Below are 24,700 nucleotides of genomic sequence, written 5' to 3'. Positions count from 1 at the left end.
TTAATGAGAGGTGTAAAAAGCAGGTGTAACACAGATTTTGAATCGATAGCTAGGTGTACTGTAGTCTAAGGCAATATAATAAAAAACGTATCAAAACCACGTATCGAATATGAATTTTGAATCTTGAAAAAACAACTTAAAACAAAAAACTGGGAGATGTAACGTGCAGTGTTGCAAACGCACCCACTGAATAAGAGCCATACAACTTTGTTGATGAATTAATGAATGTCCAGAAAGCATGTTCATGTTCGTTTTAAATAGTCTAAGCAGCACTTTGGCCTTTGAAAGAGTGCTTGTTGAGTTCATATCACTATCCTAATTCTCTGAATGAAAAAAAAAATACTATTGTTGTAAATAAGACAAAAAATGTAAATGATGATGTTTTTTTCTCTCCTTAATATACAAAACAAACCGAACTAAAGCCGAAATCGTGACTCAAAAACCGCAATACAAACCGGACCGTAGGTTTATTGAACCCATACACGCTGGTAGCCAACAGGTATGGTTTTTGATGAGCGTTTTATTTTGAAAGCTGAAACTGGGAGCTGGGTGTGTCGTTGTGTCACACTTAACAGTATGGGGAAGCCGGGGGCTGCACTGCCTCCCATCCACTCACGCTGTAACAAAGAGACAACAAGGGATGACGGCTCCAACAGACAACAATTGCTCGTCCGACAAACAATAAGAAACACTTCAAGAAAACTGATACATTGTTTTGTAAATAGTGGATAATTGTGTATTTTTGTGTATTTTACCGTGCTTCACTCGACCGTTTTTCCCCCCAAAAGTTTACACTGCGCTCGAGCTGTTATTACCGGACGTTTTTAACCGAAAGCTACGATGTTGGACTGCCAGCACTAGACCTGTCTGACCGGAGAGTTTACATTCACTTCAGTCACGTTTGTTTGCATTACGGTGAGTGTCTTTAACTGTATTTTTTATTTATTTTAATGATTATTTCTGTAATATAAACTATTGGCAGTTGAGCAGGTCAGCGTCGCTTGTCATTACACACACTCTGTAAGCACCTGTACCCATGTGGAAAAAAAACACACTTTAGCATTTCTACAGGCACGAATAGCTTGTGTGTGGAAACGTTAGCCTAGGCTACTAAATAGTGAATAGAGTTTTATTATAACATGTATACTTACTTACTTACTTACTTACTTACCTCCGATTGTACTCTTGTAGTATTTGCCGTGATTTTATTTGAACCTTTACCTTACCTTTACCTTCCTCGTTTTACAAATGGTATTAGGCAAGATAGGCAAGTACTGGAAAGCCATAAACACTCTCAGTATTTGTGATGTATAGTTTGTATAACGTCATTTTATATTATATTTTAATCGATTCCATTGATTGTATGTTATCAGTAATGTTAGTACATTTCTGTTGAGTTCAATAGTTGCATGATTTTTTGCTGGGATATCCGTTTCGTAGTGTAATCTTCTTTTGCAGAGCGTACTCATTTTTCGTAGGGTGCAGTAGGTTATGCTTTTTTATTGACTGCACACTATACATTCAAAGTGCATTTTTACAGTTTTTCGTTGCTATCTCGCAAAAGCCTAAGCATGCCATATGCTGCTTAACTTGATATTTGCATTCAAATAGATGTGATCACTTTACGTTTTCTATGATTTCGCCAAAACCAAACCTAGTCCAAATAGCCTTATATTTTCTTGTGTGTGTGTGTGTGTGTGTGTGTGTGTGTGTGTGTGTGTGTGTGTGTGTGTGTGTGTGTGTGTGTGTGTGTGTGTTTTCCTTCCCGACACACCTTCCTTTTCCATCCTCTCTTCCTGGCCAGCGTGGAGTTTAAGTACTCACACATCACATAAAGTAAAATGGCTGTTGCTTGACAGACAGTGCAGCTCTCTTAAAGCCCCCTTACCCATTTAGATACACTGACCCATTACTCAGAGCAGATGGCATACTGTACACACACACACACACACACACACACACACACAAAGTGAGAGAGACAGAAAGAGAGAGAGAGAGCATTGTGATAATGGACATCCTCTTTAAGCACTTACATTGTTCTCAGATTTAAGGGATCATCACACTATATCTGATATCAATTGCATTTGCTCAGACTCTGCAGGAGGTGGTCATTGCATTGATTGAGACATATAATTTGTGAATGAGTGGCCCACTGACCCAGTGTGTGTCTGTGTCCAGCAGACTGGACGATGTAGCTATTGAATTAACCAGGTCAAGAGAACAGGGCAAGGCGTGTTGATGGTTGCTGATTGAAAGAAAGTGGGGGGTAATGTAACCTTAAGTGTACTCTCTGACACATTTTCTCCCATAAAGCAGACATCCACACACATCCACACACACACACACACACACACACACACAGCTGAGATGTGTTATTTCCTCTGCCAAGATAAGTGCTTTGTGAGTGAGTACACCCTACTTTTAGTGGTTTATATGTCAGGCTGTAGACAATGGTAATAACCAGGGGCCAAAGCTGAGCCTGGAAAGACTTAGACTACATGCACACATACACGCATACACTCCTCTGGTGATGTCATATTTGCAGTAGCCTACATTACAGTATGTTTTTAGCCAGCCTGCATATATTCTGTTTTGTTTTTGTTTTTTTTTACTTTATCGAATCATTTTTCTTTGTGATTTTTTTTGTTGATTAGTTGTATACGTCTACGTAATTTTACAGATGGTTCGTGTGCTAATATACGGGAAGGCATTTTGTACAGCACCATGTGAAGTTTTTGTGATATGTAATCATGGTCTGTCATCATGTAGTTATTTCAGACACAGCCGTATGTCAAACCCATAAGCATTTTCCTGTCAGGCTGAAATGCGAAACCACGTCTTTCTCTCTCATGAAACAGTTTGGTGGCTGCACAGTATTGTGGAGTATACTTAGAAAACTGGTCTGACTAGCCAGTGCAGTTTCTTCAAGCAGACAAACTCTGAAGCACACACAGCTACTGGCTGTGGTATTGACTTAGAAAGTAGCCATAACGGGAAGGCTATTAATAAAGTCTGTTCTTTAGCCTGCTGAGAATTATAGTCTACCCTGGCACAGGTGGAAGTTACTAATTACATTTATTCATATTACAGTCATTTCTTAACCATCAGTAATCTTACCTTTATTTAAATACATTTTTTCTTTAGTGTTGTACTTAAATGATATCCATTACAAAGAACAAATGATCAATGACAGATTGTGAAGCCTTTCAGTGAAAGCTCAGTCAGCAGAGATGAGGAGAAGAATCTGCTTCTACTTTTTGTCACTTCCAAATTTACAATTAAAGGGACAACGGTGTTCGGTGGAAGTGAACGGCCATTTAGACTTAAAAATGTGGAATATGTGTGTGGAAAAAGGGGAATGGTATCAGTAAGTTGGCCCGATGATGAGAATTATGTAGTCTCAACCATCATATTATGTATTACGTATATATTATTCCACATTTGTCAGTTGAGTGCACAGGGTCCTCACTTCAGTCAGCCCTCTGCAATTTTGCGTAATGCCCCTTTAAAAGTATTTAGTTTGAAATTTGTACTCTCATCCTATTCTAAATGCATGGAAAAGATCACGCCTGACACAGTTACTGTTTTGATATCAAATCATTGATATGAAGCCAACAAAGCAACTTCATCAATGTCCTCTGAAAAAAAATAGGCTCAAGAACGGATGTTTAGTTGATAACCACTTAATGCCATAATAAAAGCCATTCAGATTTATATTTGTTCCTATTATGTGTGTGCAACCACAAATGCATGCAGCTACACTTCATATAATTCCTCAAGGAGTTTCACTGAGCAATGCAATAGCCTCTCCTCCTGGATCTGCTCAGTTTGCTATATGAGTCAGAAAATGACTAACCCTCTTCTGGTTTGGTATTACATCAGCTGTTGCACACGTATCAAATAAGCATATGCTAAGAAGAATCTGCAGCATGTCCATTTGGTCTCTGCCTGCATGGAAGTTCAAATTATTGACGTTATAGTCCTTTTTATAGGCATGTTGACTGAAAGAAAGGGCTTGACTGCTCCTTTGACTGCTTCATTTGAATGGCGAGGGTGCTGTGAATACAGACTTTTTTCAGTGATTGTATTTTGCATGACAAATGTGATGTATCTGTGTGTGTTATACATGCACATTTTTACACAGCACTCGAAAAATTGTCTGTTTTGTTGCTGCTGCCAAAGTCCTGATTGTGAAATGTTCCTATATGTAAGGAATGGCTGTAAAAATTCCATGTAATCTTTGAAAATGTGGATGTAAATGCTGACTGACAGGTCACGTGACTACAAGGTGCTCAGAGCTATTGACACTGTCAGACACTGGGCAGGATTCAAGATTCAAGATTCAAGATTCAAGGTTTATTTGTCACATGCATGAATGTACAGGTACAGCAGCAGTGAAATGTAATTGCAACAACTCCGGCACTGTGCAAGTAAAAAAATAAAATAAAATAAAAATAAAAATACAAATAATAATAATAACGGTAATAATAATAAAAAAATAAAAGAAAATAAGATAGAAATAAAGATAAAATAGAATATATGACATTCCTATATACAATGAACGACTATGTACAATCTGCAACAATATACAAAAGGTACAAAAAGTACAAATAAGTAGAGGGTAAGTACAAATGAGTAGAAGAACTGAGTTGCAAAACCCTGAAGAACAACACGTTCCACCGGAGGTTCAGGGTTAGTGTGAAACCGTGAGACCAAGTGACATAAACCTGATGCCCGGTACTGGGTTACAGGAGCTGTCAGACTTGATCCAGCCTTGTGGAGTCACCCCTTCCCCTCCAGTCTTTACGTGTTGCAATCTGCCAGTAATGTAGGGTGTAGTGTAGTTGTAGGTGGTGGTGGGAGGGGGGTGGGGGGTGTTGTGGACTGATATACAGAGTTTGTGTTATGTGTTTAGAATCCGAGTGGCCTGGGGAAAGAAGCTCCTTCTCAGCCTCTCAGTCCGGGCTTTGATGGAGCGAAGCCGCTTGCCTGAGGGCAGCCACTCGAACAGTCTGTGGTTGGGATGATGAGTGTCTTTTAAAATCCGACTTGCCCTGGACCTGCACCGCTGGGTGTAGATGTCCTGGAGGCAGGGCAGTGCTGTGCGGGTGATGCGCTCAGCACATCGGATCACTCTGTGCAGGGCCTTCCTGTCCTGGGAGCTGCAGCTGCCGTACCAGGCAGTGATGCTCACAGAAAGCACAGACCCTACTGTAGCGGCGTAGAAGGTTTTCAGCAGCGTGGTGGAGATCTTAAATTTCCTCAGCCGCCTGAGGTGGTACAACCGCTGCCGAGCCTTCTTCACCAGGGTGGTGGTGTGTGTAGTCCATGTCAGATCCTCAGAGATGTGAACCCCAAGGTACCTGTAATTGCTTACTCTCTCCACCGGGGTCCCATAGATCCTGAGCGGTGCATAGTGGATCCTCTGCTTCTCTCGCCTGAAGTCGACCACCACCTCCTTGGTCTTGTCAACATTCAGGTCAAGGTTGTTGTCCTTACACCAAGAAGACAGCAGCTCCACCTCCTCCAGATAGGCCGTCTCGTTGTTGTTGGAGATCAGGCCTACCACCACTGTGTCATCCGCGAATTTCACAATGATGTTGGATTGGTGTGTAGCTGTGCAGTCATAGGTGTACAGGGAGTATAGCAGAGGGCTCAGTACGCAGCCTTGGGGGGCACCAGTGTTGAGGGTACGGGAGCTGGAGGTGTGGGCTCCAACCTTCACCACCTGTGGTCTGCCAGTCAGGAAGCTCTGAACCCAGGAGCAGAGTGAGGGACTCAGCCCCAGGTCCCTGAGCTTGGTGACCAGTCTGTGGGGAACTATGGTGTTAAATGCTGAGCTGTAATCAATAAACAGCAGACGCACATAATTCCCCTTACCGGTGTCCAGGTGGGAGAGGGTGGAGTGGAGGACATGGGTGATGGCATCATCAGTACTCCTATTGGGGCGATAGGCGAACTGAAGGGGGTCCAGGGAGTCCGGCAGTGATGAGCAGATGAAGTCTTTGATGAGTCTCTCAAAGCACTTCATCACCACGGAGGTCAGAGCTACAGGGCGGAAGTCATTTAGACCGGCTGGGTTGGTCTTTTTGGGCACAGGGATGATGGTGGACTTTTTTAGGCAGGTGGGGACGACAGAGTGGGCCAGGGACAGATTGAAGATGGTGGTGAACACCGGAGCTAGCTGGTTAGCGCAGGATTTTAGCAGCCGCCCGGGGATGCCGTCTGGGCCGGCTGCCTTCCTGCTGTTCACTCGCCTCAGAGCTCTCCTGACGTCGTGCTCCGAGAGCGAGAGTGGGCGGTCCTCCTCACCGGTCAGGCCGCCTGCCTCGATCGCGTTAGCCACAGCGCTAGCGCGAGCGCCGCCAGCCTCAAAGCGAGCGAAGAAGGTGTTTAACTCTTCCGCCAGTGAGGAGTCCACCACAGCCGAGGTGTTCACTCGTCCTGTATAGTCCGTAATCGTCCGCAGTCCTTGCCACATGCGTCTGCTGTCGCGGTCGCACAGTTGTTCCTCCACCGTATCCCTGTATCGCCTCTTAGCCGCTTTCACCGCTTTCCTGAGCGTGTAGGCTGCCGCTTTGTACGGTGACATGTCTCCGGTGACGAGTCCCTCGTTATAGGCAGCGGTACGTGCTTTCAGAGCCTCGCGGATAGACTTATCCACCCACGGTTTCTGATTAGGGAAAACCTTCACAGTCACCATAGGAATGGCATCATCTAACAGCTTGGATATAAAGCATGTAGCCACTTCCGTAAACTCATTAACGTCATCCGAGCTCGCCCGAAACATGTCCCAGTCTACGTCACTCAGCGCGTCCTGTAGTGTGGCCTCTGATTGGGCGGACCAGCGTCTGACCTCTCGCGATACCGGGGCTTCCTGTTTTAGCCTTTGTTTATATTTTGGTAAGAGGAAAATGGCGTCGTGGTCAGCCTTACCAAAAGCCGGCAGTGATATGGCTTTGTATCCGTTCTTGAATGGGGTATAACAGTGATCCAAAATGTTGTCACCTCTCGTGGGACATGTGACGTGTTGGAAAAAGTTGGGCATAACCTTTTTTAGGTTCGCCTTGTTGAAGTCACCGGTCACGATGAGGGCTGCGTCCGGGTGTTTAGCGTTGTGTTTGTTAATGGTGTCATGCAGAGTATTGAGAGCAGTGTCCGTGTCCGCCTGTGGTGGAATATAAACGGCAAAGACGATGACCGCAGAGAACTCCCGGGGCAGATAGAAAGGGCGACAGAGGATTGCCAGATGTTCGAGGTCCGGTGAGCAAGAGCGCGACAGAACAGAAACATTCCTTGGATCACACCAGTTGTTGTTGGTTAGGAAACACACTCCACCACCTTTAGATTTACCGGAGTCCTTCGTTCTGTCCATGCGAAACACTGTGAATGTTTCTGCTGGGCGAACGGCGTGGTCCGGCACCTCCGGCGTGAGCCATGTCTCCGTGAAACAAAGGATGTTGCAGTCCCTCATGTCCCGCTGGAACCGGACCCGGGCCCTGATGTCGTCCAGCTTGTTATCCATGGATTGGACGTTAGCCAGCAGGATACTGGGAAGAGGAGGATGGTGTGCTCGTGCTCGCAGCCTGTTTCTGACCCCGGCACGTTTCCCTCGGTGTTTTTTCCTGCTTCTCCTCGGAGGCTTTTTCCCCTGGTTACACTCCGCGTCCCGCAGGATCTCCTTCGGCCAGGTGGAGCTCTCGTGTAAAACTTCAGAAAAAAGGTAATTAGACCTGGTAGCAATGTTCAATAGTGTGCTGTGGTCGTAGGTAATTAAGCCAGTAGAAAGAGAGGTCAAAGAACTAAAGAAAGCTAAGAAAGTAACAAACAAAAAGCACAGTCTACGCGGAGCAGTCACGACGGCGTCTGGACTCGTCCGCGCCATCTTGGAATTTATAGAGTGTAGAGTTTAGAGTGGAATTTATAGAGGATAGAGTGTGTTTGAGTTTACCTTTGTAGTGAGGCTGTAGTTAACTATTGATTTTACTCAATTGGTGTAACAAAGTGCAGTAATACATCACATGAACAATGTACTACAGTAGTATAGCAATTTTCAGTTGCTGCTCTACTATGTCCTTTCACACCGACAACACAACATAAAATTGTATCATTAGAGCTAGCGTTCTGTTGAGCACTCAAAGCCACAAGCTTTTTCATTATTCTCTGAAATGGAAAAGTGATCTTCGATTGCAATCCATATTGTGATACTGATACAAATAGCAGCCTTTAAATCACCAAATGAATGAATGACGTCATGTCTCTGTGCTCTAAGAAATCAATGAATCATAAAGTAATTTAAGGAGTTACACAGAGATTGCAGTGAACCTCACAATAGAAGAAGTCTCAAGTTCACTGTTCGGAATTGGGTTTTCCATAGGTTTTACTGCTTACTCGGGGTGTAATAAACAGTTATCAAGTCCTTGGATTTCCATCAGTGAGTCAGCTGGTTTCATGTAATTCCTTGTATGATTTATTTTCCGGAATTGCTCTCATCAGGGAGGAGTGGACTCTTTGCGGTGCAAAGTTAATGTTACTTGGATATCTTCCAGTAAGAGATTTGTAGTGCAGACGCAGCACACAGTTCAAAGTCTAATCTGCTATAGGGTGTATTGCCTTGTTGTATAAGTTTATTACAGCTACAGAGAACGGTCATAAATATATCAGACCTGTTTTTAAACTTTCTTTTCCTCTCTCTTTACTCATCAGGTGAGGATGACATGTCCATGCTGACCTTTGCCATCCAGGCCTGGCCTTTGATTGGTCAGGGTGGGGACTGAAGCATATTGTAATAAAAGACCCCAGCTATCATGTCTCTTCCAGACGCACCTATACGCCCTGCATCCCCCTTACCCATCAAACCCGAGTCCAAATCTAGACCCCAGATCCCGCCAAAACCCTCACCCCAAGTCGACCCATCTCCTCTGGGAGACAGAGGCAGCACAAGCCGCGTCTCTGGCGGGAAAGTCAAAAGTATTGTGGACAAGTTTACCAAAAAGGAGACTGTACTAACTGCAGCGGGAGAACAATCCAGTAATGGCACCACAGGATCTAAGAAAATTAAGCAGTTCAAAAGGGCACCTACGATTAAGCCTAAACCGGCCCGCTCCAGTCTGCCGATCCAGAAGGCGGGAGACCAGGCACCGCAGCTGCCTCTGAAGAAGAGCCGCATCCTGCAGAAGCAGATGGAAATTGTGGGAGGAGAGGAGGACAATGGCATCAGTGTTGAAGGGGGACGATCAGGTACAGTGGCCTTTCCTTTGTCAGATAAATAATTGATCAATCAAATAACATTTACCAGTAATTGTTAATCATAATGTCACCTCAGACCTCAACAAGGACACAGTAAATAAGCCTGGGTTAGCAGATGCACAAGGCAATAGTTTTATGAAAAAATACTTGACCAAATGACCTTCTACTGTCACTTCTCCTCCCACAAGAAGTGATGAACTGTTGTTCAAGTGTCTTCTAAATAGCAGCTAAAGAGTACTCCATCTTTTGCCTCTCTAATATCAGTTTCCTTTGGTAGAAAGCAGCACAAGCTGGCCACATTTGTAAACATGACCATGGTGTGTGCTGTTCTGATGTTATGTCTCATCATTTCTAGTTGTTGAAGACTGAAATTTAATGCTGGTTTGTACTGAAGTTCAAATTTTACACTTAATCTCTTGCAGCCATTTGTAGCTGTTAACAGGTTGTTGTCATCAGAAATCGCTGAGTGCAGTCAATGGGACAAATATGATGGTACATCAGAATATAGTACATAAATCATAATTCCTCCTCTGTGTACCATTTTTCACTGTCACATCTGTTAAGCCCATCTCCTACATGACCACCAGTGAAACTAAATGTAGGCTGAGGCATTTTAGAAATGCATTTAGTTTAGTCCTAGATTAGGAAGATTGTTTTAATTGACAGAAACTGGGATATAAAGATGTACTCGAAGAATAAATGACAAAAGTGTGTGCATGTATGAGCATATGAGAATGTGAGCACTGATTAGGTTGAAAGTTAGAGTTTGAAACTGAAAGACTGCAGTGCAGACAGTGATTTGTTGTGTTGAGACAGATGTGATGCTGCTGGCTGATCCGCCCTGACGGCGATAAACAGGTTCTGTCAGTAAGCTGCTCACCTGTGTAAGGAAAACATTGCTGTGTGTGTGAGAGGGAGAGAGAGAGAGAGACACACACACACACACACACACACACACAGAGAGAGAGAGAGAGAGAGAGAGAGAGGGTGTGGGTGTGACTGGCATGCAAGTGAGTAATGTTTGTGCAGGAAGCGACAGCAGTATGAATTCCCTGCAGAATGAAAAGATGGTGGATAATATTGATATCCATAACAGACCCTCCAAAAACCTCAGATGACAATACATTGTCTGAAGCTGTTTTTTATTTTGCTTTTTTAGCATAAAAACTAGACATGCACCAATTTATCGGTGGAATATTGGTATCAGAGTCAGCCAATATTGGCTTTGTTGACTGCCATCGGCCTATTGGCCAATAAGATGACATGCGCCTTTGGCAGTAGCCAGTATTTATCCACCCATTTTTGTCCAGAGCTGGAGACTAATGTCCCGTCAATGAAAAAAATGTGTAAGGGGTAGACAAATATCCTCCGTGGGACACCTTCAGGATGAAAGGGGATTTTTGAGGGTTTTATTATCATTATTATTATGCCTGTCACTTAGAATGTGACAAATTGGATTGACTGTACTACTATAATGGCTACAACCAGGGTGTTCCACTACCAGGGCTTACTACAACAGAGTGTCCCCTCTCTTGCTGTTACTGTTAGCAATCACTGGCTGTTCCCTTTGTTGACTGACGAACAAGAGCTGTGAGAAAAATAAAATATTCTTGTGGTACTGGCCATTCCTCCATCAAGCCAGAAAAACATGTTGCACTATTAAGAGAGGTTAAACAAAGACACTGTTGCAGATGAAAGTGACACGCAAACTGACCACCGACACCAGGGACTTGCATCTTCGGATCCAAGTCAGCTTAAATGTCAGGACTGAAGAGGAATGACGATCAATATCCGAGTCCAAGTTGGAACAGGGTCTATTCAGTAAAAATGAGTATCAGGCAAAGATAAATTGTTATGTTATTATGATGTGTTCAAATGTAGTCTTGCAAAATTTTGAAAATTTTGAGCAGAAGTGAATCAGCAGAAGAAATTGGTTACTTGTTTGTTTAGATATTTGTTTGTTCCTCCTCATGTCAGTTCATTGTTCTTGTTTCCTGTCCATGGTTACAAGGGCCAGGATAGTCTGGATGAGCTGGTTCTTTATCAATAAACAATGAAACCAAAACTATGCTATTGAACGCTCAATTAAGAATTTCTTCTTTTCTCATATGAGTAGTCATCAACCTAGTTAACCATCATCCTGTTTGTCATTCCTCTCTCTCTCTCTCTCTCTCTCTCTCTCTCTCTCTCTCTCTCTCTCTCTCTCTCTCTCTCCCTCCCTCCCTCTCTCTCTCACTCACACAGAGTCTCTCTCTACTCTCTCTCTATCTCACTCTGTTCCATTTCCTTTTGGAAAGATCAGACGAGTTTCCCATGCAGCGATCCAAACTTTTCATGAATATTTGAAGACACCACTCATGCGCTGCAGATGTGCTGCATTTGCATAGTGATGAACTGCTGACTTGACAGTTTGGTGTGTGCCACGTAGAGCCTAATGTTATGACAAGAGCTGACTGGGGGAGAGGAGGGGGTCTTAATGATACGGAGCTGCCCTATCTGGGGACACACATGCAGGAAACAGCCCTTTCACACTGATCACTTTAGATGGAGGGTTTGAGGTGTTTTTCCTCTGGCTGACAGTGATTCTCTCTTGGTGTATTGGTTTAAAGGCAACACGGGGGATGTTATTCAGAGATTCATTTTAGTGACTTTAAGCGGCTGATTTGCATGTCATTATTCCCTGTATTGTTTGTGATTTGCTTCTTCTTTTAAAGTGTTTTCTTCCCCTTTCAGAAATAATCAGGAGTTAAAGAAACAGTTGACCAATATATAGAATCTTTCTTTCTCTCTCTCTCTCTCTCTCTCTCTCTCTCTCTCTCTCTCTCTCTCTCCATATATATATCTATATATCTATATCTATACATCTATACAACCTCCCAGAGTAGGTTATCCATCCAGATTATCCATCCAGTTTATGTTTATACAGTGTTGCTGGATGGGTGTTGGGAGGCCGAACTGTCAAAAATTTACATCTGAAAAGTTCACCAGCAACAGCTCTTTCCAAAAACAGTAACACATACCCTGTATAATCAACAGGCCTTAGGGGTGAAGGCTTTTGTCGTGAACTATTTGCAAAAAGACCAGTCTCTATTCAGGATACAAAGATACAGTTTGCTGGTATTCGTCTTTTTCACAGAAATTTAGACAGTTTGAGCCTGTCCCACCCCACTGTTTTGTGGTGAAGGGAGACAGGCAAGGCTGTAACAGAAACTGACTAGAAACCTTGTCAAATCACACAGAGACCATCTGAATGGATAGAGTGAAAAAGGGGTAAATGGTAAAATATCTTTTTGTATTTTTCTCTTTCACACAGCACCAGATGGAAAGGAGGTGGAGCTTCCACTGACAGGAGGAGGGGAACTGGAAGTAGAGCACAGTCCAGACGCACCTGTCAGTCCTACCTGTGACCCAAACTGCAGCTGTGTGTGTCACCTCGAGTACCCTGGCATGAAACTGGTCTGGGTACCTGTGGATGTGGAAGATGGTGAGGATGATGATGACATTTATGAATTTGAGGTGGACTGGGAGGAGGAGGAAGAGGAGAGAGTTGGGGAAGGAGAGAGCAAGGCAGAAGATGAGGCAGAAAGGAGCGTGACCTCTTTTGGTGAGGATGGTGAGGACTCCATCGTGAAACAGCAGAAAGCGAATATCCACCATGTTTTGGATGTTGTCCTCGCAGAGAATCAGAGGAGGTTGTCGGACCCAGGGCCGCATGCCCTTATCACCTCCCTCTCCCCTGGACGCTGTCATTCTCCTCCCATTCCCCCCAAACGGGCTCAGTCCCAGTCCCCACCGACCCATCCCATACCTCCCTTAAATGAAGATGAAGACATTTACGAGCTCACACTACCTGCGATCAATCCCACACCCAAAAACACCACGGCTCCCACCAGACCTCTGTGTCAGGAACTGGATATCCCTCTCATCAGGGTGCGAAAACCAGTCCGTAGGGCTAAAATGTCTTCTAGCACCTCCGACCCCACATCAGAGTTTCAAACAGATCCTGATCCTATTTCATGTGTGGATGATGTGCCGCCTGCCATCCCGCCTCGGATGCCCATGGCTCAGGACAGCAGCAAAAACACCCGGAACCTCACACCGGTGCACCGAGGTGGCATCCCTCTCCCGCAGCCCACAGCGGAAGAGTGGCGCTCCTTGCGGCCCTCATCTCCCAACAGCTCCAGCACCAGTACCCTGACTCCGGTGCGAGCAGCGCCACCGCCCCCTGTCAGCCCACACCTGCCCCACAAAACCCCCCCTTCACCCCCCAAGACAGAGCCCAGGAGACCCAGAGCAACCTCAATGCAGTCCCTTGTAGAGTTTAAAGGTTGGTACTGACAAAGCTATTTTATCTTTCTTGTATTTAACAATGAATGATGCAGAAAATAAATTGCATGCAATCTGATTGTTTTATTCAATTTATCTTTGATAGGATTTTTTAAAAATTGCATATAATTGAAAGATATACTCCCATCATTTCTGCATCTTTGTAGAGGAAGAGGGGAATGCAAACACTGAAGGAGAGAAAGAGGATGTAAAGGAACAGCAGTGAGTTACCGCTCCTCCACATCCTGCACATCTACAGCTCCTCAACCCCCTGCTCCCTCTTGCTTCCCTTTTTACATCAGCGTAGATCTTTTTTTGACTGTCAGACATTCACCTTCTCCATCGTTTCCATGATTTCCATCGTTCACACTGACTGTTTTTTTCCATATCCTCCTGACTGACCCTCTTCTCCTCTTCCCTTCCTTCCTGTCTCAGGCACCAGGTCACTCCACCCAGAAAGGCATCATTCAGCTGGGAGTCCAGGCTTCAGGATGGTAAGGCTGTCTGACACCTGTGACATGAGCGTAACAAAACAAAAACAGACAATAAGTATCTTTTGTGGAATCAGGCTACTGGCAGATATGTCATACAGCCATGTCGCCCAGCCCTACTAGTGAGTATATTTTGGGCTTTTAGCCAGTTGGCGAAAAGGTACCTGCACCTTTCATGGGCAATGACATTTTTACTTGTTACATACTGGAGGGAATTGTTATGTACCTATAAATGTTCTTACATGTTTTTAGCCACTGCCTATATTTCCATATCTCTGTAAAAGATCAGACTTTGACCTTTCTGTGACCTCTTTCCTTTCAGAGCCGCTGTACCAGACGTACCGTGCCACCGTCATCACCAAGGAGATCCGACGCCAGACAGTCTGCCGAAACATCAGCAAAACAAGTGCCGACTACTCTATGGACTGGACTGCCCGTAGATCTGGGACTGGGACAGGGACTGGCATGAGTAATGGGGCACCCAGGAGCAGTCCTGTACCCCAACCAGGCCAGAGCACCCTGTGGCAGGACCTCCCAGCTGTGCGGGACAGTGGGGTTCTGGACCAGCTAAGCCCTGACGACTGCAAGTACCAGGAGAGCATGTTTGAGGTGCTGACCTCAGAGGCGTCCTACCTTCGATCTCTGCGCGTTCTGACTGAACACTTCCTGGAGAGCCGGGACCTGGAGGAGACGCTGATCATCAGGGACAGGAAAACCCTTTTCTCTAACATCCTTAGGGTCCGCGAGGTCAGCGAAAGGTGAGAACCACGACAAAAGAGAGATTCAGTTGGGGAGGAAATAGCTGGAAGGAAGAAAAAAGATATAAGGGGATTGTTTATAACTTGACTTGCCATGGGGTCACTTAATGAGAGAAAGACAGACAAAGAAAGACAAAATACAAGGAAATACTTGGAGGGAATAGGAAAGAACTGGAGGGTCATTTAGCTTCTGGTCAAATAATGCAGCACCAAGGCATGGTCTTGTAATTCTTTAGGATTTGAGATGCTGCTACCAGGAAGCAACGAATCGGTTTTGAGAGAGAAAGAGATGACTTTGATAGTTTTCTAACATTGTCTGATCCCGCAGGTTCTTAAAGGACCTGGAGGACCGCATGGACGAGAGCCTAGTCTTCTCCGACATCTGTGACATCATCCACTACCATGCTCAGCACAACTTCCCCGCCTACATCGACTACGTCCGCAACCAGATCTACCAGGAGAAGACTTACACTGCTCTCATGTAACAAACAGCACATTGTCTTCACCTTCTGGTTCACATTAATGCTTTCTCAGATTGGAGCACGGCAGGCTGCTTTGCTCTTCTTTTGCTTTTGCCACAAGAAAAAAAAAAAATCATTTAAAATTTTTTTCCCATTTGTTTTCAAATTTAACAGATTTTCAAAGCTAAATATTTCTCAGCACTGAGTCAGAGCCAGGGAATTTGGAAGAACCTGCCGCCTGCATATGCTGTTCTCATCATCAAATATGGCTGACTAACAAAACAATATGGCAGAGAGGAAGGTGGAATAGTCTGCAGGATAGAGAGAGATGACAAAAAACAGCTCAACAAATGCAGTCCTATGAATTTTCTTGTACAGTTTCATTCTTTTATTGCACAAACATGAGGGCATTACAGTACTAAAGGTCACTTATCTGTACATGTGTACGTGTACATGTGTGTGTGTGTGTGTGTGTGTGTGTGTGTGTGTGTGTGTGTGTCTGCCCACAGGAGGAACAATGCCCAATTTGCTGCGGTCATCACACGTCTCCAAGAGTCACCTCAGTGCCAGCGCCTGCCCTTCGTGTCCTTCCTGCTGCTGCCCTTCCAGCGCATCACGCGCATCAAGATGCTCATTGAGGTGAGAGGCATCATGGGAAACATAGTCAACTTCTACCACAGACGTGATGCTAGGTTAAATGAAAAAATCTAGTCCACTTCAGTTTGAAGAAGGTGCTGGTTTGTCTCTTCCCGTTAGGCAAACGCATGGAGGCTTAGAGTCACAGGAAGGGAATTCAAATGTGACTGCAAGACAATTAGCATTCTCAACAAGTTTTTTTCAAATGAGCAACAAATTGCCACAGCACAGTCATTATACCCTAGCAACAGACTTGCATAACTGACCCATCCTTGTTGTTTCCTCCTAGATGCCATTGAAAGGCATTTAGTTTCATCACAGTGCGTTGCTTTGTGGAATGTCCTCATTCCAGCATAATCCTCGCCACTCACTTAAGACACTATCTTTTGACATATAAGCAAACACATGAGCAAATTATGCCTTGCCCTGGTGACCTTGTTTGCTTTTTATCGGAAAAAATGTATCCTGACTCTGTTTGCTGGTGTGCATAAATAGAAAGTGGTTGTTTGTCGTTCCAGAACATCCTGAAACGAACAAAGGAGGGGACAAAAGAGGAGCAGACAGCATCCAAGGCCTTGGACTCGGTGTCTAAGGTAAAACACCCCCACCCTTCACCCCGCCACTCTTCATTCTGCCAACACATCTAGATCATTTTAGTCTGAATCACTCCGCATGCCTCTGAAAAGAAACGTCACCAGCTTCGTCCATTGTCTAAGTAGAGGATTTCCTATTGAATGAGCTTCAGAGTTAGCCAGTGAGTCATCGTTGTCAGCCGGGACAATGGCAGTGAGAGACAGAGATTTTGTTGCAAATGTCATTCAAACAGGGAGAAAAGGTATTTTGTCAAAGGAATGAAAGTGATCCTGCTGTTAAAAGACATTTTTTATGTAACAAAAGAGCATATGAGGATGATGTTTCCTGTGTGAAAAGAAAAACCTCTCAATTCTTGTGAAGTTTTGTATTTTATAATTTCATGCTTTTTATGTCTCATTTTCTCTCTTTCATGCTCTCACAATGACAACACACAGATCATTGAGGAGTGTAACACACAGGTGGGGAAAATGAAGCAAGTGGAGGAGTTGATCCATCTCTCTAAAACACTGGAGTTTGACAAGCTCAAGGTGAGCTCACACACACAACAGCCCTTTATCCATATGCAGGTATGTGTTTTTTTAATACATCTTACAGGGTTTCTGTTTTGGACACACAATTCTGTGGATCACATCTACATGCTTCTTCTCTCTTCTCCTCCTTTCAATCCAACCCTTTTCTTTCTGTTTCCCTTTCTCTATTTAAATTTATTTCTTAAGCCCTCGTTAGTTTTCCTTGTCATTTCATTTCCTCTTCTTCTCTCTCTGCAGGCCGTCCCCATCATCTCTCAGTCACGATATCTGGAGAAGAAAGGAGAGCTCCAGGAAATGTCCAAAGGAGGAACGCTCTTCAACATGAGGGCCAAGTTCAATTCCGTCCATCTCTTCCTCTTCAACGATCTGCTCATTATCGCCGCCAAGAAGGGGTTAGTTGAAATCGATCAGTATTTCTGTAAGAAAACTGATAAAAAAAAAAAAATCAAGGAGGCTGCCACATCTGCAATACAAAATGCACTTCACTTAATGCAGTCAAAAAAGCAGATCAGGCAGAGTATGAAAGGTCTGCCTGATGGTCTGTTGGATGTTGTAGACAAAAAGAAGTTTACAGACACTCATCTTGAAAGTCGGTTGGGAGCACAGTTGTTCAGATTTCTCTCCTCATGGAGTGTTGTCAAGTAGAGGACAAGGCAACTGACCACATCCCCAGTCACACTTCTATAAAAATGTAATTGATAATAGGGTGACTTAGAACTTCCTCAAACACTGAAGGAAGTAGCGTAGAAACCATACTATGAAAGCAAAAGTATAGAAGATGGCTATGCATATTTGTCCAGGTCATATGCATCTCAAGGAAATTAAATCAGGTCAACTGGACTTAGTTATATGTTGAAGATGGCAGCTCTCCAGTATTCCACAAGGACAATGGACAAAAATACAAATAAATAACAGAAAACATAGAAAACATATCTAAACATCATGAATAGCACTGTACAACAGAGCCCTCTACAATGAATATATTTTATGTGATTTCTTTGAAAAGATGATGTATCTCTCCTTTGAGAGCATAAAGAAACTTGAAATTTCTTCATACAGAGAAAATGCAGCTCTCTTCTGCTTTTTTCTACCATACAGCTATATAATAATACTACTATTACTGTAACATGGAAAGCACAGATAACAAAGTGTTGTCGCTTTTTTTTTGTAGATAACATCAGTAAGAAAAAACTCAGTCTGTATAATTTGTCAAGGGGGAGATTTACATGATGCATGAATCTCTAACTGTAATTTAAACAGAGGCAACAAATTGCCCTCATTTCTTTGAACAGTGGGGAACGTTTTGTGGTGCTAGACCACGCCCATCGCTCTCTGGTGCAGGTGCAACCATTGGAGGAGGGTGCCAGCCCCTACGAACACTGCTTCAACCTCACCATGCTGGAAAACCACCAGGGACGCATGATGGAGAGGCTGCTCAAAGCCCCCTCCCAGTGAGTGCACCCGCACGCGCGTGTGCGAGTGTGTGTGTGTGTGTGTGTGTGTGTGTGTGTGTGTGTGTGTGTGTGTGTGTGTGTGTGTGTGTGTGCGCACAAATATAGCTATTGGCACGTTTACATACAAATAGTGAAAGTCCTTTGTGTATTGTTGCCAGGTCTCATAAATTGAACATGTTTTTGGCACAACTTGGAATACTTACTGGTCTGATCCACTCTCTGTAAACCATATATGCTTACATGGACAATGCCAAACAATGATAGCATTTTCCAAAACATATGTTACAAAGTGTTTTACTGCATGAGGTAAGACAAAAAGTCATGAAGTGTAAGCGAATAAATAAAATGAAATCAAAGAACATAAAAACCATCAATCAAATCAGTAAAATGAAAGAAAAAGAGGTAACAAAAGAGATTGAGAACACACATCATGTGATTTAACAGGTCATGAGATCTGAGAGGCCTCCTTATTCCAGGACCCCTGATACTCTTTACTTTTTCATATGAACTAAATATAGCCAAGGGAGATGTAAAGAAAAACAGGATTTACAGGTCAAGCAAGGGTACACAGCAATGTGATGCTGCAGCTTCAGATGTTGTGAGGTGTGCTATGAATACAATGCCTGCTTGTCCATCTCGGTCAATAGGTCAGACATGCACAGGTGGATTGCGGCTTTCCCTAGCCCTGCCAACCCAGACAAAGAGGAAGATGAGGTGATTTATGAGGACTGGGGTAAGAACACACAAACACACAAATGCTGTACATGGATACATGTAGAGTGCATGTAGATGAATTCATTTTTATCTTCCACAGGTGATAGTTTCTTATGGCTCTGTGTGTGTGTGTGTGTGTGTGTGTGTGTGTGTGTGTGTGTGTGTCAGATTGTCCCCAGGTGCAGTGTGTGGACCAGTACATTGCCCAGCAGGCAGATGAGCTCACCCTGGAACCCACTGAGATCATCAACGTCATACGCAAAACCAATGAGGGTAAGAATATGGGAGGAAGGAAGCCGAAGCCTCGGGGTTGATTGTTGTTTATTTGTAGGATTAACATTAGTTCGCGCTACAGAGAGAAGCAGGTATCCCTAATTTAAAATGAAACAGCACAGTTAGGATTTTTTTGTTTTCACAGGAGTCAGGTTTTCTGTTGTTGTTTCAATGTACTGAAATGACTGTGGTAATATTTAACATACTCTTCTTCTTAAACTCTGCTTGTTTGTACACCCTGATCCTTATAATTGCTTCTTTCAATCCTCAACCCTCCACCTTAGCAGTTTATTGATTTGTATCAATTCTTTTGCATGAACTGTACAGAAACCTCCGATCTTCCCCTTTGTTTCCCCTCATCTTTCTCCCTCATGTCTCCTCCCCACTCTGTCTCCCTCTCCTCCCATTTCTCCTGTGTTCCCTAGGCTGGTACGAGGGGGTCCGTCTATCTGATGGTCAGAAGGGCTGGTTCCCCATAGGGAATGTTCTAGAGATCACAAACGAGCATGTAAGGCGGCGCAACCTTCGAGAGCGCTACAGAGTCATTCAAGCTGCAAGCAACATCGCCAACACCAAGGTCCGCACCCTGTCTTAGAGCCCCTGGACTGAAGATGTTTACAAAATGCTGCCTGGTCGGCCTGGCCAGAATACTTACGGACAAAAAAGCTCTTGAGAAGACAGTGAGTGCCTTCAGAGCAACATTTGTACAAAGATCATTCAGAAAGCTTATGGCTTGATACGGCAGTTTCAGTAGGAACCAGAAGTGAAAGGGGGTGTGGTGATGAAATGTCACTGAACATAAGGGACCTAGAAAACAACTGACCAACTGCAACCTTATTTACTCCACTGGGACACTATGTCGTGGATTACATTGCTGTGGATCATTTAAATTAAAACTGTGTATGTGCATGTATGCATCAAATCAGTGAGAAAGTGCAAGTGGCATGTTTGCGTTATTGCTGTAGAATGAATGTGTTTTATGAGAATGGAGTCCTATATAGAAACCCTATCCCAGGCGCTGCTGTGGAATTGATAATTTAAATTCCAGTAATTTTTAGCCACTGCCCTACCTGAATGAACAAATACCAGGAATGCCGTTCCAGTCAGCTGATTCCACATACACCTCACTTCAAACTGACTACTCGTGTCTATATCTCAACACTCATGCAAACCCAGGTTAATCGTGTAATTCCTGTCTGGGAACCTGTCAGGTAGAACAACAAAGTAAACAAATGTTCAATATGACGCATGTACATTTAAAAAACAAACTGAAAGATTTTTTGGAATTTAAACAGGAAATTTTCCTACTTCACCTGAAGACTATCCTTCTTACAATCTTCAGGAAGTGCCTTTGCACAAATTTCACAAGATCCATCGGTTTTACAAGTCACACAGTGTGCTCAGTATTTGGGAGAACTGTATGCTCATACTTCTACTAAGTCATTGTAGCATAATACTACCCCCTGTAGTTTGTCAGTATGAAGCCTGGGAGTCTTGGTGGTTGTACTGTAAATGCTATCTGTAAATGTTGGTGGGAGAGGGATTGTGTCCTTCATAATGGTAGTAGTGCTCTTAATAAAAACATGTTTTTTTCCACTGGGAGGTTTGTGTTTGTGTTTCAACTGAGAAACATTTTTATTAAACACCAACAGGAAGAACATTACAAAGCACATGTACTGAAAGTTGGAAATGGAAAAAAAATTCTCATCAATTTTGTTTTTGTTCTCCAGTGGGAAATTTAAAAAATAGCTACCTCCGGAAAAAATATGTATTTCAAGATATATTTGGCTCAATTTTAAAAATGAACAGTGCAAAAACACAGTAGGAACACTGCACAAAACTCAACTAGTTTGTAAAACGAGGCAGGTTATATGTAAGCTGTCGAGGGAGCCAGGCTCTAGGGTTTTAAGACAAACTGAGCGTCTGGGGTTTCCCTGTCCCCAAGGATCAGCAGTGCCTGCACAGCAGTCCCTTCAGACTCGGAGAGCGTTCCTCCCTTCACTCTCAGCAAATCTCCAAAGGCACCTGGCCCACTCTCCACCTCTGAATCTGAGGACAGTGAGGATGGCGGCGATGAAGATATTGGCAAAGGCAGCGCCAGATGGTCCTCATGGCACAGCAGACGAACATGGTGAACATAACTGCTCTCCACAGAGCCTGCCCACACTGGCTCTCCATTCTCACAGTTACAACTGCCAACACAGCTGAAAGTGGTGTAGCCCACGTTTGTCTGAGCTGAATCAAAACTAACGCCACTTATCAATGCCGGCAAAGTTTCAGATACTGGTGGGATCTCAGCGCTTAGTGACAGAGCAGGATGTGTTTCTGCTGGTCTGTGCTGGTTCTGCTCCCAGAGCCCATCTGGGTCTGACAGGCTCAAACAAGTCAAGAGGGTCTTTGCTGCCTCAAGCTCCACGTCTGACCAAAGTCTTCCTTGATGCAACTGGCTCCCCAAAATGGCTACCCAGGGATGCTCGCCCTCAGTGTTGCAGAACTCATCTATTTCCTCAATCGGAGTGAGGTCCATGAGCTCAGGGTGACTTATGGACAGGCTAAAGTCCATTTCCATGTTCATGTCGTCCTCCAATGACTCACCGACACCAGAGGGGTTCCCTTGGGGAGCGATAAAGGCATTGCCATCTTGCCTTTGTAGAGGCTCTTGGTGGTGTAGTTTCAGGAGGTTAGTAATGGCCTGGTCTTCCTCCAAGGTAAGCTGGAGGATCACCCGGCTGGGCAGGACGACAGGCTCCATTCTCCAAGAGGCGCTGCCTAGATTTATGGTGGGGGTTGGCCCAGACCTGAATGGGTCTGGCTGGCTTGGTGGGACTGGGCAGGAGGACATAATTGGTGGTGGGGTGTTGAGATGGAAGCGCTCAAATCCCTGATGACGGTAGAGGGGAGAAATAATGGTTGGTGAATTAAAAAAAAATAGTACTGATGTCAAATTGGAGCAGAAAAATACAGCAGTATGTGCTCATGTACCTACTTGAAGGGCACTTCCAACTTGCACTTGTTTTTCAGAACAATTTAATTTGGGTAAAAAGGGATCAGGTGAATCTGCAGGGTCTCAGTTCATCGACTCAATTCAAAGCTGGGTATATTTTCATTTAACATTGTTACCTTGTGCAGCAGAATACATATCTGTGAATTATATTCCAACCACAATGAAACAACAATCTCAAACCAATCCACTTAACACTGTTTACATTTGCAATGATTTATTTTTTCAGGTTTTTTAGGCAACACAGTTCTAGTCCATGTTCGTTCTGCCTCCACATTTCTTTTGTTTTTGTTTTTTCTGTCCACTTAACCTCCTTGAGGCAATCATCAGTCACCTCCCATCATGTTTCAGCACACTTTCCCTAAAAATGACCATAAAACCCGACTCTCACCTCCATTCTCCTTCGGGGACAAAAACAAAGAGCCTTCTTCTTGGCCCACGGTCTCAATTTCCTCCCAATCCCCCCGTCAGGGTCTTAGCCATGTCTGACACAACGGAGCCAATCTTATTAAGCGACCCAGCCTGTCTGAGCCTCTCCATGCGCTCTACCCCCACCCCAAGGACACTGAAGCCCGGCTGCCACCAGGGAAGAGGGTGGGTCCCCCCTCATCACCCCCAACCTGCCCTCATCACATTCTCCTAATCTGTGGTAATCTGGATTCATGTTTGTCAGCGGCATTACATCATGCCATGCTTCATCATCTGGATTGATATTGAGGAGAACAGTGGCTCTAGCCTTTCTCTTTTACTGTGCAAAGACTGCTGCAATTTGCTGCATTTCATATTATATGTCACCATGTTTCCATAGTAACCAAAAAATGTGTCAGTGTTGGCATGTGAGGCAGGGCTCTTTATTCAGGCTCAGCAGCTCTTTGGATGATCCAGACTTGTGTCCATCTCAAATCCATTTTGGCTCCTTTTGTATATAAATACAATCAGTTTATCTCCACAATTAAGATTGTTCATTTTGTTTTGTCATCCAATCACTTACAGTACTTATCTGTTAGAAAAGTACAATGATACATTATTGTGCAAAGGTACTAAGTTGTTGACTTGTGAACTTGGGCTTGTGCACACTCACCCTCAACGTGCTCACTAAGTTTGGGATCCTTCCCCCATGGCCCACGGTGGGGTCAGTGTAGAAGAACTCGGCTGGTGCCATGGGAGGGCCTGGGGTGGGGACACAGTTATCTAGGTGTCACATTGTGTTGGGTTCTTTAGGGTGAAGCTTTGAAACAGATTTGCATGGCTCACCTGTTTGGCTGTGAGAGTCAATGGGCTGCTGGACTGAGCCTGCTGCCGCGTACACAGACATGAAGGAGGGGTGGTGCAGCGTCCTGCTGGACAGAGGGGGCAGGACGACCCGCCTGGGCCTCTGCTGGAGGTGCAACACCAAGATGTGACAGGTCAACACTATCATCATCGCACTGCAGCTGCCAGACAAGCACCACCACGCATGTGTGCGCTTTCTTTTTCTTTTTTGCCATGTAAAGTTACTTCGACAGTTAAACTCACGGGGAAACTCTCTTGCCCGTCGTTCATGCTTGATTGTTGTTTATCTTCGATTTTATAGCGTCAAGAAAGGTGCAGGGGGAAAGCTAGAAGTAGCAAATCTTCAGGTCGAAATCTTACATTGAAAAAAACAACGTCGTGTCAGTGTCTAATAAATAGAGGAAAGTATCGCCTCCTGCTGGTTGCTTTCAACCCTAAGATCTTTGTTTTTCATCGAGTAATCCTAAACAATTTCTTAAAATCATTTCACAGCATGACCTTTAACCAGAACACTCACTTTTGAAAAGATAGACAACCTAAATTATTGTTTTAGTTTATACCCTGCAGTGGAAAGTTCGTTTTTGTTGGAAAAACTCAACTTCTGTCATATTAGTTTGTCAGGTTTGTGTTGGTAAAGGAAATGTAATCCCTCCCAGATTTAATTTAATATTACCGGAGTATTTTCCTATTATCTTAACACTCCCCACACATCCACTCACCTGTCCTCATCAGCATGACACCTGATGCTCTTGGGTTGACTGAAGCCTGTCCAATATGGGCCTTTACCCAAATACAGAGGCTAGCTGCACTGATTGCAGTCACCTGTTATTTCCCAACCACCATGGCCATGTGGTTATGAAACAATAGTGTGAATAGTCAAAGGTAAACAAATGGCACAAATCATTAGTCAACCATTACAATTTAATGCATGCTTTGCCTGA

General features: G+C 44.0%; 2 protein-coding genes across 7 annotated transcripts; one reads left to right on the top strand and one right to left on the bottom strand.

Moving 5' to 3' along the window:
* Window positions 1–616: 616 nt before the first annotated feature.
* arhgef15b (Rho guanine nucleotide exchange factor 15b) lies at window positions 617–21,046 on the top strand. Its single transcript, XM_030076789.1, has 15 exons — window positions 617–915; window positions 8,707–9,240; window positions 12,563–13,576; window positions 13,743–13,797; window positions 14,011–14,069; window positions 14,389–14,824; window positions 15,153–15,305; window positions 15,795–15,924; window positions 16,440–16,514; window positions 16,950–17,042; window positions 17,283–17,437; window positions 18,338–18,496; window positions 19,147–19,232; window positions 19,382–19,486; window positions 19,912–21,046. The coding sequence occupies exons 2-15, from the start codon at window positions 8,808–8,810 to the stop codon at window positions 20,079–20,081; spliced, it is 3,123 nt and encodes a 1,040-aa protein (XP_029932649.1). The 5' UTR covers window positions 617–915; window positions 8,707–8,807; the 3' UTR covers window positions 20,082–21,046.
* A 56-nt stretch (window positions 21,047–21,102) lies between these two features.
* On the bottom strand, window positions 21,103–24,558 carry LOC115376600 (uncharacterized). 6 transcript variants are annotated; one of them, XM_030076293.1, is made up of 5 exons: window positions 24,479–24,547; window positions 24,003–24,114; window positions 23,742–23,865; window positions 23,569–23,657; window positions 21,103–22,367 (listed from the first exon to the last, which is right to left on the bottom strand). In XM_030076293.1, the coding sequence occupies exons 2-5, from the start codon at window positions 24,027–24,029 to the stop codon at window positions 21,384–21,386; spliced, it is 1,224 nt and encodes a 407-aa protein (XP_029932153.1). In that variant the 5' UTR covers window positions 24,030–24,114; window positions 24,479–24,547; the 3' UTR covers window positions 21,103–21,383. The 6 variants fall into 6 exon arrangements, with proteins under 6 accessions (XP_029932153.1, XP_029932157.1, XP_029932155.1 ...); XM_030076297.1 differs by having other exon boundaries at window positions 23,742–23,862; XM_030076295.1 differs by having other exon boundaries at window positions 24,003–24,085; window positions 24,479–24,521.
* Between the last annotated feature and the right edge of the window lie 142 nt (window positions 24,559–24,700).

Source organism: Myripristis murdjan, chromosome 18 (assembly GCF_902150065.1).
Source record: "Myripristis murdjan chromosome 18, fMyrMur1.1, whole genome shotgun sequence".
NCBI lineage: Eukaryota > Metazoa > Chordata > Actinopteri > Holocentriformes > Holocentridae > Myripristis > Myripristis murdjan.
Note: the sequence above shows the minus strand (reverse complement) of the source record. Positions and strands in the feature narration are given on the sequence as shown.

Bases quoted from the DNA above. Each gene is read 5' to 3' on its own strand.
- LOC115376600 (XM_030076293.1), bottom strand. From the start codon at position 24,029: ATGAACGACGGGCAAGAGAGTTTCCCC. The intron at 23,866-24,002 runs GTGAGTTTAACT...TTGCACCTCCAG, and splicing joins ACGGGCAAGAGAGTTTCCCC to CAGAGGCCCAGGCGGGTCGT. The intron at 22,368-23,568 runs GTGAGTGTGCAC...TACCGTCATCAG, and splicing joins ACTTAGTGAGCACGTTGAGG to GGATTTGAGCGCTTCCATCT.
- arhgef15b (XM_030076789.1), top strand. From the start codon at position 8,808: ATGTCTCTTCCAGACGCACCTATACGCCCTGCATCCCCCTTACCCATC. The intron at 9,241-12,562 runs GTACAGTGGCCT...TCTTTCACACAG, and splicing joins TGTTGAAGGGGGACGATCAG to CACCAGATGGAAAGGAGGTG. The intron at 17,438-18,337 runs GTTAGTTGAAAT...TTCTTTGAACAG, and splicing joins ATTATCGCCGCCAAGAAGGG to TGGGGAACGTTTTGTGGTGC.